At 50.5% G+C, this 11,811-nt stretch overlaps 1 protein-coding gene across 6 annotated transcripts in view; it reads right to left on the bottom strand.

The window, feature by feature from the left end:
• Positions 1-4,317: 4,317 nt before the first annotated feature.
• Top3b (DNA topoisomerase III beta) overlaps positions 4,318-11,811 on the bottom strand; it is a 28,776-nt gene continuing 21,282 nt past the window's right edge. For all 6 annotated transcript variants that reach the window (XM_023711554.1, XM_023711557.1, XM_023711555.1 and 3 more), the window contains 9 exons: positions 10,706-10,860; positions 10,484-10,589; positions 9,666-9,812; positions 9,414-9,587; positions 7,930-8,058; positions 7,228-7,377; positions 6,638-6,738; positions 5,669-5,870; positions 4,318-4,901 (listed from right to left, as the gene is read on the bottom strand). In XM_023711554.1, coding sequence (XP_023567322.1) covers positions 4,420-4,901; positions 5,669-5,870; positions 6,638-6,738; positions 7,228-7,377; positions 7,930-8,058; positions 9,414-9,587; positions 9,666-9,812; positions 10,484-10,589; positions 10,706-10,860 — 1,646 coding nt within the window. In that variant the 3' untranslated portion in view covers positions 4,318-4,419. The remainder of the gene's footprint in view (positions 4,902-5,668; positions 5,871-6,637; positions 6,739-7,227; positions 7,378-7,929; positions 8,059-9,413; positions 9,588-9,665; positions 9,813-10,483; positions 10,590-10,705; positions 10,861-11,811) is intronic.

The raw sequence follows: 11,811 nt of genomic DNA, 5'->3' as shown, positions 1-11,811 counted from the left end.
CCAGCGGGGCAGGAGGCACATTATCTGGCGACCACACTTTTAGGCAGTAAGCGTCCACGAAATAAGAGATGTAAAACAACACGGACTTCTTATCTCACCCTTCTGGGGGTCAAAAGTCTCTATAGTCTCTGTGGGCTGAGATCCAGGTGTCAATAAGATGAGCTCCTGGGGGTGTGGGGGGGGGACGGTCTAGGGGAGAATCTTTCCCTTCCCTTTCCAGCTTCTACAACTACCAGTTCCTTGATTTAGTGTCCTTTCCTCCATCTGCAAAGCCAGGAAAGCCCTTCTTTTGCTGCTATGTTTGTTTCTCGTTCCTCTTCTGATTCTCTCTGCCCTTATAAAGGCACTTGTGATGACTTTGGGTCCAGACACCCAGGTGACAGTGTATTTTAATGAGATGATTAGCGTCTTTAATTTCCCTTTGCCATATAACCTAACACTGGCACAGGTTCTGAGCATAAGACCATGAATTTTGAGGGGGAGGTCATATTTCTGCCATGAGAGAGGCTTACAAAAAATGTTTTCCTTGAAAGCCAGAAAGAAACGCTTAGGTGAAAGAAAATGTATTCATTGCTATACCAATGCAGATATAAAGTGTAATTAGATTTTTTATTTAAAAAAGTTTTTAGGGGTGCTGGGGATTTGGCTCAGCGGTAGAATGCTTGCCTAGCAAGCTGGAAGCCCTGGGTTCGGTCCTCGGCACCAAAAGCAAAAAATAAACCTTCTCTAAAAAGTTTTTTAAGGGACTGGAGAGATAGCTCAGTAGAATAAGCGCTTGCCTGGCAGGCAAGGGTCTGAGTTCAATCCCCAGTTCGGGGGGGGGGGGAGAAAAAAAAAGTTTTTAGGGCCAGCCTGATTTCAGTAGAGTTCAGAGGCCAAGTTCAATCTGCTGGCCTTGCCCCTGGGGTACGGTGGGATGGTCATTGAGACTGGGCGTGGTGGCCCCACACCTGTAATCCCAGCACTTGGGAGGCTGTAAACAGGAGAATCACTATGAGTCTGATCTACGTAGTGAGACCTTGTAGACTGCCCTAAAATACAGGAAAAAAATTAATAAAAAATAAAAAAAAGTTATTGAGCCCCAGATATAGTTCTTGGCAGTCTTAATATTGAGCTACATTGCAATTAACCACTAGGAAGAATGTATGCAATGTTTAAATTATTGAAACTGTCCTACCAATTTGGTTTGAAACTGTCTCATTGCTATTTCTCAATAAAATTATGGGAAAAAATATTGAGCTACATCCATAGCCCCCCTTTTAATGTTTTGAAACTGATTCTCTAACCCATCAAGTTGTCCAAGCTGGGCTAGAATTTTGATCCTCCTGCCTCAGCCTCCTAGAGTGGTGGGATTATTGATGTGTGCTACTACCCTGGCTTTAATTTCATTATGGAAACCAATTCCTGAAGAGTCTTGCCTACCTGATTTACAGGACTACCCTAGACTGTGTCCTTCCCATGAATTAAGGGTGCTCAGAGTGCTTCACTAGTTGGAGTGTTTTTTGCAAAGCCAGGAACCTGGACAACTAGCCAGGAAAGGAAATAATCTGGGATTGGGGATGAGTCTGTTAGGCAGTGGTTGTTCAGGCAGGGATAGGGGTCCTAGCTCACCCACTATCCTACTTATCCCATCCTAGATCCCTGTCAGTGTAGGAACATTAAGCAAATCTTGAGTCTACTTATATACTTGGGCATATTGTTTAGCTCACTCAAGTCTGTGTCTTTACCAGAAAAATAAGGACAAAACCAACCAAACTATTTTATAGGAATGATACGAGATCCTGAGTCAGTGTTTCTCAAAGTGTACCTAGGACATATTCAGATCAGCTGTGAAGTTTGAGATCTACAGTCCAGGCCAGGTGGTATATGTGGCAGCCCCCACACACATACCATAAGATGTGCTGCCACAGAAAGTGTGTATGCCTATGTGCTTCCTCAGCGGCAACTGTATTAGCTCTTGAGAACTAGTTCCATCTGAGATTAGAGAATGACTGTAAATCACTGGGTGCTTGCCCCAGTGGGCTCTAGACCATGGAAGTGCCTGTGACATTACTCATGCCCTGAGGCTCTGTCAACACCTTACTGTCTATTCCATCGTGCCTCAGCTCCTAGCTGATATCCATTATTGTGAGACAAATCGTATATCATCTACCCCATTGGCCACAGTCCCTGCTTCTCTGCTCTGGCAAGGCTGTGCCCCTGGCTAGATAAAGAGCCAGGGACTGTTAGCACTCAGTCCTCCTCTATCTTAATAACTTTCTCATTGTTGGGACAAAGTATGTGACACCCACGAGTTAAAGAAGAAAAGTTTATTTCACCTCATATTTTGTAGGGGTTTCAGGCAATAATCCACTGGTTTCAAGCAGAGTGGCATGGCAGAAGAGAAACAGTTCATGGTGTGGCAGGCAGAAGGCAGCACACTTAAGGCAGGAGCATCATTCAAACAGTCCTAACCTCCCAATACCACACCGAACTATTAACCTATCACTGGACTAGTCCAATAGTGCCACACACCCATGATCCAGTCACCTCCCAAAAGCCCCACCTTTGAATGGATGAGGCTTTGGGAGGTCATCCAAGCCTAACCATTAACATCTTCCTACTTCTGCCCTCTCTGACTGAACTCTTTCCTAGTCCCCAAATGTCCCATTCTGGAAGCTTGCTCTCAATTCTCTACTTTTGCCCCTTAAGGACCTCAGCCACCTATAGGTGGATAAAAACACCATCTTTTCACCCATATTCCCACTCATCTTAATCAGGATTATATCACTCTTGGGCTTTCAAACTATTGGTGACGCCTGTGATTTCAGGAATTGTAAAGCCCTTACTCCTGACTTTCCAGGATACTTGTGATGGGGTGCCCACCTTCTAAAGGAGATTCTTGGCTCTCCCTTAACTGGTTTCTTCATGGGGAATGGAAGAGAAGTGAGTGTGTAGCTGCAGGTCAGTAGTGCCTTTTGCTCCTATCCTGCAGCCCTGTGTTACTCAATGGCATGTAAGCATGAGCGCTTGCACACACAACACACATGCATGCATACACACACATCTACCTAGTATTAATGTGCACCATGATCTCAAGGTAACATATGAAGTCTGCAGAGGGCAACAGTTATGTCTAGGCAGGTCAGCTAGACAACCAGGACCTGCCACTGTGAGCCATGTATAAAGCTGGGGAGGGAGGGCTGGTCTGAGACTCTGCACACAGCTCCCTCAATGGCCCCACAGCCACCGTCCTCTTCAGCCTCCAGGGCAGGAGGGATGGTTCGAAGAAGCACGCTGCTGAGAAGACAGTTCTGGCTTTAGGCTGTCTTCCCTTTCTCATTCTCTGTTCCTAGAGGCCAGGCTAGCAGAGGCCATGGGTTGGACTCTACTGGATGGTGCATGAAGGGACCAGAAGTGCAGAATCTAGCTTCAAAGGTCAAAGGATCTGAAGGAAACTCTGGTATAAGGACAGTTGCAGAGGAAAAATAAAGGGACACTTTATGACTAGCCCTCTTTATGGCTGAAATTTCAGTGCATCCTGGTAGGGATGGAATGGTTGGTCTGGGTATAAGCTAGGCCAAACTAACCTTATAACTGGGCTGGTCCCTGGAATAGTTCTGGAGTATCAGGACCCCAGTTTGCCTTCTGGTATGGCCATGTGGGTGGAAGAGCAAAGTCAGCCCTGTGTCAGAGATTCTACTGACAAACAGAAGTAGCTGTCAGGCCCCAGAACAGGACCAGAGTGGGTATGGTCAGGGCAGAAGCTGTCAGTGTGCTTTTCTTCACAAAGCTTGTACCTTTGACATATACCACTCCATCAACAGCTTACAGCTTCCCTGAGAGCCTGTCCTCAGGGGCAGCTTTCCCAGAATGTCACCTCTCCCTCTCACTGTTCATTTTCTTTCAACTTCTGGAGCCATTTCCCAGTGTTTCAGGAAATCCCAGTGTTGGCTCAGGGTAGAGGTGTCCTGGTGGCTGCTATGACTGTATGGATTGCTGTTTCTCTAAGCTTTCCTCCGATCCTTGTCTATTCAATGGGCTTCTCTCGTATGATGCCTGCTAGACTGATGGGCCATGGATGTCCACTGTCCTTACTGCATCAAGCTGCTGCCTGCCTATACACATAGCTACTGTCACTGCATGTGTCCTGAGACAAGAGGTGAGCTGCAGGCTGGCTCTATTCCTCATGGCTCCACACCTTATGTGTAGAGCAGAGAGCACTTTGGACAAACACAGGATGGAGGGATGCTACAGAGAGGAGAAAGTCCCATAGTTCACAGGGATACAGGAATCCTCTGGCATTGCAATGCTAGTGAAAGGCCGCAAGCATTTTGCTCTGGAGAAGACAAATGTATTTTAATGGTTTCAGTAGCTCAAAGACAACCATTGCGGTGTGTCTGCACCAAACTGGAGCCTGGGTGAAGGAAGACACAGCTGTCATACAAAATAGGCTGCCAGGGCTGACATCTTGTCCTTTGGCCGCCTGGGGTTGGGCTTCCCTGGCGGCCTCCGGCCCCGGGCCCGCCCTCGGCCCTGCCTCCTCCCAGGCCCACCACGGTGCATGGGGTGACAGGAAGCTGCATGCTTCAACTCTACCAGCTCCTGGAAGACAGGGTCACAGAAAACACAGCCTGTATGCTGTGTCTCATCGCCTGGCAGCGGAGACTTGGCCTTGTTGAAGTCCACGTCAAGCAGGGCAGCCTCACAGGCATTACAGGTGTCAGCAGACACCCGTACGCGGTGGGCGTTCTCGAAGCAGTGAGCCACCACGTTACACTTGTTGCAGGCCACCTTCCACTTGGGGCCTGAAGTAGGGTCCAGCACCAGGATGCCGCTCTCGCACTCTACACACTGCCCGATACCCAGCATGCTCAGTGAGTGCTGGCAGGTGGGGTGTGTACACTCGTTGCAGCCCATGCCTGGGGGAGAAAGAAGCCTGGTGACGAATACCTGACATACATGCCTCCTCTTCAGCCACTGGGTCTGCTCTCAGTGCCTCAGACTCCAGGCCCCATGTTCCAGCAGAAAGTGCTTATCTCAGCTTCGCTCTTGGTGTACAACTTTGCTGGCACTAGCCCAGGTTCCTTAAGTCCCCAGATGCTATTACTCCCTATTCTCTGCTTCTCTAAAATCTCCTTAATTAGGCTGGAGAGATAGCTCAGCAGCATAAGCTGCTTGGCAAGTGCAAGGTCTTGAGTTCAATTCTGGTACCAAAAAAAAAAAAAAACAAAAACCCTAATCATCAAGCCCTCCTATGCTAATGCCTTCCTGGCAGATTCCAGCTGAGTGCATCCCTTCTGTGCTTTGCTCCCAGCTCATTAATGGCAGTTTCACATGGTTCTCATGTCACTAGCCCACATGGGACTATCCACTGCCCTGGAAGCTGCAGAAGGATAGGAATGGGGCCTCATCACCCTGGCAATCAAGGTTCAGCCTCTCAATCACCCCAGCTCATGAAATGGTACGGTTCACTCTACCCAAATCCTATGTAAGCAAGTGGCCTAGAATCACCTGCCTAATTATGACTCGGGCAGAAAGTGGTAGACAGGCCTGCTGATGCCTGAGTAGTATCCCAGACATACACTGAGGTCTTCCTTCTCAGCACATGTGGGCTAGGGTAAGCAAGCCCCTTGGTGTGAACCCAGTAGGGACAGGAGACAGGCAAGGCCAGCGGCCCCACACTCACCTTTCTTCATGTCTCGGAATGGTGGATGGTTGTAGCAATAGGGACACAGTGGGTAGCTCTTGCCCCGAGAGCCCGATGACCACAGGACCAGCTCGAAGTCATCCAGTGGACACCGAAGCTCCTTATAGAGCTTGATGGTACCATTTTGGGGGAGGGTGTAGGTCTCATCGCAGTGGGAACAGTGCAAGCGGCTTGGCTTGGCCTATGGAAGTGTCAAGGAGGGATATAAGGGTTGCTGGGGCCACTAATTCTCCTGCCTACCCTCTTGCCCCTCACAATACAGAACATCTAACATGTATGCAGAGTGCCATGTGTTGCCAGGCAAGGACCTCTTAATCCCTGGCCATACGTCTCCAGACACATAATCCATACACAGAAAGAGACAGTTCTTTTTTTAAAAAAATGTATTTAGTACAGGGTCCACAGGGTCTCACTACAGACTGGATTTGTAGTGATCCTCCTGTGTTCAGCCTCCCAAGAACTAGGATTACAGGTAGGTACCATTATGCCCAGTCTCAGTTGCGTACTCAGCACACCCTGGGGGCAGGGCTGGCACAGCATGCCAGGGATCAAATCCCAGTCCGTGTCTGCCTAAGCAGGTGCTTTACTTCACTGAGCTATCTGGCCAGCCCTTTAGAGAGAGACAGTTCTAAAGTCAAGACACCCAGGTTAATAGTCACAATAGCAAGGAATGTGGTGTTAGGAAAAAATGGACAGTGTGTGTTTATGTGGCCTAATGGTTTATGTGTTCCTGGGGTCACAGGGACATTGTGGGTATTTGTTGGTGCTGAACAACAATTTGTTGTTCAGTGCTCTCAATCATTCTAAGTGACAACCAAGATAGGACCATTTTGTGTGACTAATAATTAAGTAGTGGCTGAAGAGGTGACATAATTTGCCTGAGTTACCAGCTCTGCCCAAAGGTGCTGTGGCGAGGAGGGGTGATCACAGGTCTCCACTTCCACCTACCTGAATGTACTTCATGAACCGGTGGCACTTTCCACAGCGTGAGAGTGGCTTGCCTGTGGCCGCCAGGGGTGAAAAAGATACCTCCATCAACTCATCCATTCCTGAGAGCAAGCAGAATGCAGAGGTCTCATTCCTTCTGGTCTCTGGCGGCCCATCCTATGAAAGGCAGCTTGGTATGGCTTGGTGGGCTGGAGGGGAGGCCACATACATGGTCCAGAATTTGGGTACAATTGTCCTTACAGGCAGGGGAATGTCTCTTGCTGGTGATGGAGTGGCAGGGCAGCAGCCCTATTCATCAGTGCTGTGCAAGGTATTAATTCACCTGTTCTTTAGTCTTGACAGTAATCATCAAAATGACATCCTCGGTCTGGCCTATAGAGACCTGGAGCCCAGATCCAAGAGTGGGTCTCAAATGGGTGCCTTCAGCTCAAGTGCTAGTGGCCTTGACAGAGGGATCTGTGTTATTTATTTATTCCAGTGCCAGGGATCAAATTTGGGACCTTGTGCTTGCTAGGCAGGCACTTAGGCCACTGAGCTATATCCCCAGCCCAGGGATCTGTGTTAAGGGGCAGGAAAGACAAGGACCTTACCAGCAATGGAGTCAACGAAGTAGTGGAACTTCCTCTTGAAGACATCTAAGGTGTGGCCCAGGACCTGGCGGTAGTCTGCCCTGCCCTGGGCAATCAGGTTCAGTTGCTTTTCTACTGCACTGCGGATGGTGGGGAGCACCAGTTCTGCATCTGTGGGCAGGTGGGATGACACTGTTGCGAGTACTTGTACCCAGGATCCTGCCATCCCACCAGGCAGAGCAAGGGCCACTGCCCTTCCTTCCCCTCCACCTTTAGCCCATCCTCCTGGCCTCTCCCTGGGCTACCCATTCATGCAGGTAGATGCTACCAGGCTGGCTCCAAGCCATTCCCAATGTCCCCCCAGGGGAACCTTGTGAAGATTGGCCAAGATTTGCTCCTGGGGTGTTCTTGGACCAGGTTTGTGCTGTGCGTTTCCATCTCCTACATGCCTAGGGGCACCTCCAGGGAACAGAACTAATAGGCAGCTTACTGAAGGAGAGGCTTGCGAGCTTTTTAGGTCCTGTCTAGATCTTTCACATGTCCTGAGTCCCTGCCCTGGGTAGGTCTAGGGCAGCACTCCCATGGCAAGAGCTGGGACTGTGTATAAGGGGCTGAGGGCTTACCACCAACTTAAGAGTTTCATGTGGAGGAGGCAGCAGAGCCACAGCCCAGGGAGAAGCTGGTGAGCACTGGCAGGCCCCAGGACTCAGGGTGAGGACTCACCGATCTTGTAGTAACCATGCACCAGAACGATGCCAAGGTTGGTAGGCTTAAGCCGACGGCCGCTCTCCACAGAAACATAATTGCGCTGGCAGATATTATTGATGTGCACAGGGATGCTGGCATCAGTTCCTAAAATACACAGCAAAGCCCCAGGTATCCCTCAGCCTGCTACTGACATGGCCCACTGGACTATGTACTCCAGCTTTACCCCTGCTCATCATGGGGATCCCAATTCTCAGTGACCCACAGGAGGTAAGGTAATATGCCCCCAGTGCCCTTGCACTGTGCCAGATTAAACTGAGTCTTTCATATACTGCCTTATGAACTCAAGGGTAGCTGTCAAGCAGTGCTTATGCTAGCACTACAGTTGAAAGGACTGAGGATCAGAGAGGCTAAGGGACTCTGGCAGGGTCACAGAGCTTACTCTGCAGTGGCTGAATGTGACCTCTCCAGCCTCTTCCACCTGGAAACGGTGGCTTCTAGCCCATCCCAGAGCCAGGGCCCAACTGTGCCGTCCCCCCCCCCCAACCCCCCGGAGCTTACACACTCTCTGCTGAACCCATTTTTCCCACTGCTTACTTCCCCCCTCTCTCCAGGGTCCTTCATAATTCCCAAGGCCAAGGTGAAGGTGAGGCATTTTGACTGTGGTTTGTGGGGAAGAAGGAAACTGAGGCTGACTGCACAACCCAAACTGGTAGGTGACGTGAATCTTCCCAAGGCAGCTTCGTGGGTGAGAAACTCATACATGAATACACTGACATGAATAAACTGAGAAGGCTGCCAAATCCTATGGCTTCCAGACTAGACTGGGGCCTGGACGCCACTGTGGTGGGCTGTGCATGGCCTATGAGCATGTGGGTCTCTGCATCCCAATGTGTTCTTGCCATAGCCCCGGTGTGACAGGCCTTTTTTACATAGCCCCTGTGGGCTTCCTCAACAGGGCCACCCACCTACTCCCCTCTTTAGGTCACAAATTAGGTCTACGCCATTGTCTTGTGTACAACTCACAGAGGCCACAACACAAGAAGAGGTCCTAAGCCAGAGCAGGGCTGTCCACCAACAGAAAGGAGCACTGGATGTTAGAAGAGCAGCACCTACACCCCACAGCATGCACTTCACAGGGGTTCCAGCTCCTCGGACAGACCCAGCTGGCTGCGTGGACTTGGGAGGTTGCTGATCAGACTTACGAATCCTTTGGCATCCTAGAACAACCCTCAGCCCCGTGGGTGCTTGTTATTGTACGCTGGCACTGCAGGGCACCAAGGGTGCATCTTGGGCTTTATGGGGGAGGCCATGTGCTGATGTGAAGGGCTCAAGAGCAGCCTCCCACAGTGAGCCTGTCTGGATCAACTGTTTATACAGTGGGCTGCCAGTTTCTGGATGCTGGCTCATGGGCCAGTGCAGGGGTGAGTGCAAGTATAGCCGCCTAGGGCAGCTCTGGGAATGGGAGCCCCCATGTCTGGCATCTGGGCGGATGTACCCACCAATGCCATGCTTCTCCATGAGTGTGATGAGCTCAGCTTCAGTCAGGTAATCAGGCGGGCTTGTCTGCTTCTCCAGCATCTTCACCTCGCCCACTGAGAAGGTGTCACCCCTCTGACAGGTGGGCAGGCTCTCCTCCAAGGGTATACTCTGCCAGGGCATGATCTCTGTAAAGCCTAGAGGAACACAGCAATAGCACTCAGAGTCCTCACCCCAGGGGGCCAGGCCTCAGACGTTGGAGCCTAAAGTTTTACCTGGTGAGATGACAGTCTTCCCTGAGCAAGTAAAGAGCTCAGGCCCAATACGGAAGGAGATGGTGCTCTGGAGGTACTTGCAGTCATGGCTAACTGTGGCAATGAAGTGTCTGGTAATGTACTCATAGAGTCGCCATGCATCACCCCCTGCAAAAGGATCATAGCCAGTCACTTTGGTCTGACTGGAGGCTTGGCTGCAAAGGACCCCAGAACGCTTCCTCTAGCAGCAGGGCCTTAGCACTGATGCCAGGGACAACCTGTCTCAAAAGTGAGAAAGAAGGAGGGAAATGTAAGGAAAAAGCCAGTCTCTCATGCTGGGTGGTTCCTTTACAACCATCACTCCTGCCTCCCCACATAACCTCTCATTTCTTGCTTCTGAGGTACAAGCTAGGCCAGTTCTTCTACCATCTAGTTGTATCTTATCCCTCCCGCCCTTGCCTCATATGCACTGCTCTCTCTTCCCATTGCCTTCTGGCCCAAGTGCCATCAGCACAGCCTTGGCCAGGTGGGAGGTATGAGGCGTAGCTCACTGTAGGGCTCCACCATTCTGCCTCAGGTCCTCTTCCAAGGCCACCTGCCCACTGGTCTTTCCCTGACCAGCTGCTACATTTCACTCCTGTCCTTGATGAAACAAAATATTCAGGTGATGCCTTCACCTATGAGGGAACAGCAGGGGCAGAGGGAACCCCATACTGCTGAAGGCACATGGCCTTGTTAAACAGTGCTGTGTCGCTGAAATGTCTTGTCACTCCCACCCTGGAAGATTAAGCAGCATATGAAGCATATGTGAGTGTGTCAGGAAGTAGGTCACTCGATACCTAATTCTTCCTCTGTGGCAGACCTCATGGGAGTGATGGGAGGATGGTCACCAGCATCATGGCCTTTCCTTGGGCGGTTGATACCTTCTGTTAACAACTGCTTCACCTGAGGGAGAGGACAGAGCAGAGTCAAGTCTGAGCAGGGCTCATGCCATTAGCTCTGTAAGCTTGTCCTAAAGCCTCAGCGTTTATACGTGCAGGGGCAGGGCCCACTCCCCTCACCGTGTCTGCCCAGTAGGGGTGGTTGGCCTGTTGCCGCAGAGAGCCCTTCAGGTCAAAGTTCTCAGGGTAGTGGGTGGTTTCTGTCCGTGGGTAGCTGATGTAACCCTGTGTGTACAGCCGCTCGGCCGTCTGCATGGCGTGCTGAGGTCCCATGCCTGTGAGAGACAGAAGGCTCAGCTGGCCTGGAACATGGGGATGGCCGGGCACCTGCCCACTGGCCTGGGCACTCTGGCTCCCCTCAAGACAGCTAGCAACTCCTGGAGAGTGAGGGCATGGTTGGAACTCTTTGCTATTGGCTGGGTGGGTACCTATGTCATCAAGCCTGTTCAAGGACAAATTCTGGACCCATCATAGTGGGCCCTGCTCCACTGTACCACCATCATGGATGTAGTAACAATGTGACCTTTGGATGGCCTCTTCCCCACACTCTGGTAGAGAGCTGTATATAACCAAGTCCTGGGAGCTGTTGAGCCAACCAGGATGGTACAAAGCATATAGCTCAGTTTTGAGCCCCTAGTGTGTGTCCTCCTGGCACTCAGGAGCTACTGGGGAAGGGCTCATCCTGCTGCTCCCTGGCCAGTGGAGGATGGCACTCAGCTAGCAAATTGCTCAATGCTGTTGTTACTCCATGGGAAAGCTAGAATTGCTATTCTGCAAGGATGCTGCTCACAGCTCCCCACCAGTGCCTAGAGGCTGACAACCACCCAATCCAACAACCCCTTCTCATAACTGAGCAAATGAGGCTCAGAGAAATGATGCTCATACCTGGTTCTGGCTTGCCTTTTCCTCACACCAGCAAAAGCTGCTCGGGGACTCTAATGTTAGCATGCTCCTTTTGGCCGATATTACTATTGCTATTGTTAAAATGTGCAGTTCCACATTATTTAACCTTATAGCAACCCAGAGAGCTAGGCAGTATCGTTTTACATTTTACACAAGGAAGCTAGGGCTCAGGACGAGGAGAAAGGAAATGGCCAAAATGAGACTGGGATAACAGTTTGGTTTCAAGATGTAATGACCCTGAGAGGACACCACTGACCCAGGATCATGGGACGGTCCTGCTTTGACTGTGACTTTGCAAGTTTAGTCCTGGAAGCAAGTGTTAA

This window comes from Octodon degus, unplaced genomic scaffold (genome assembly GCF_000260255.1).
Source record: "Octodon degus isolate 3935 unplaced genomic scaffold, OctDeg1.0 scaffold00021, whole genome shotgun sequence".
Taxonomy (NCBI): domain Eukaryota; kingdom Metazoa; phylum Chordata; class Mammalia; order Rodentia; family Octodontidae; genus Octodon; species Octodon degus.
The sequence above is the reverse complement of the archived record's forward strand: the minus strand, read 5'-3'. Positions and strand labels throughout refer to the sequence as shown.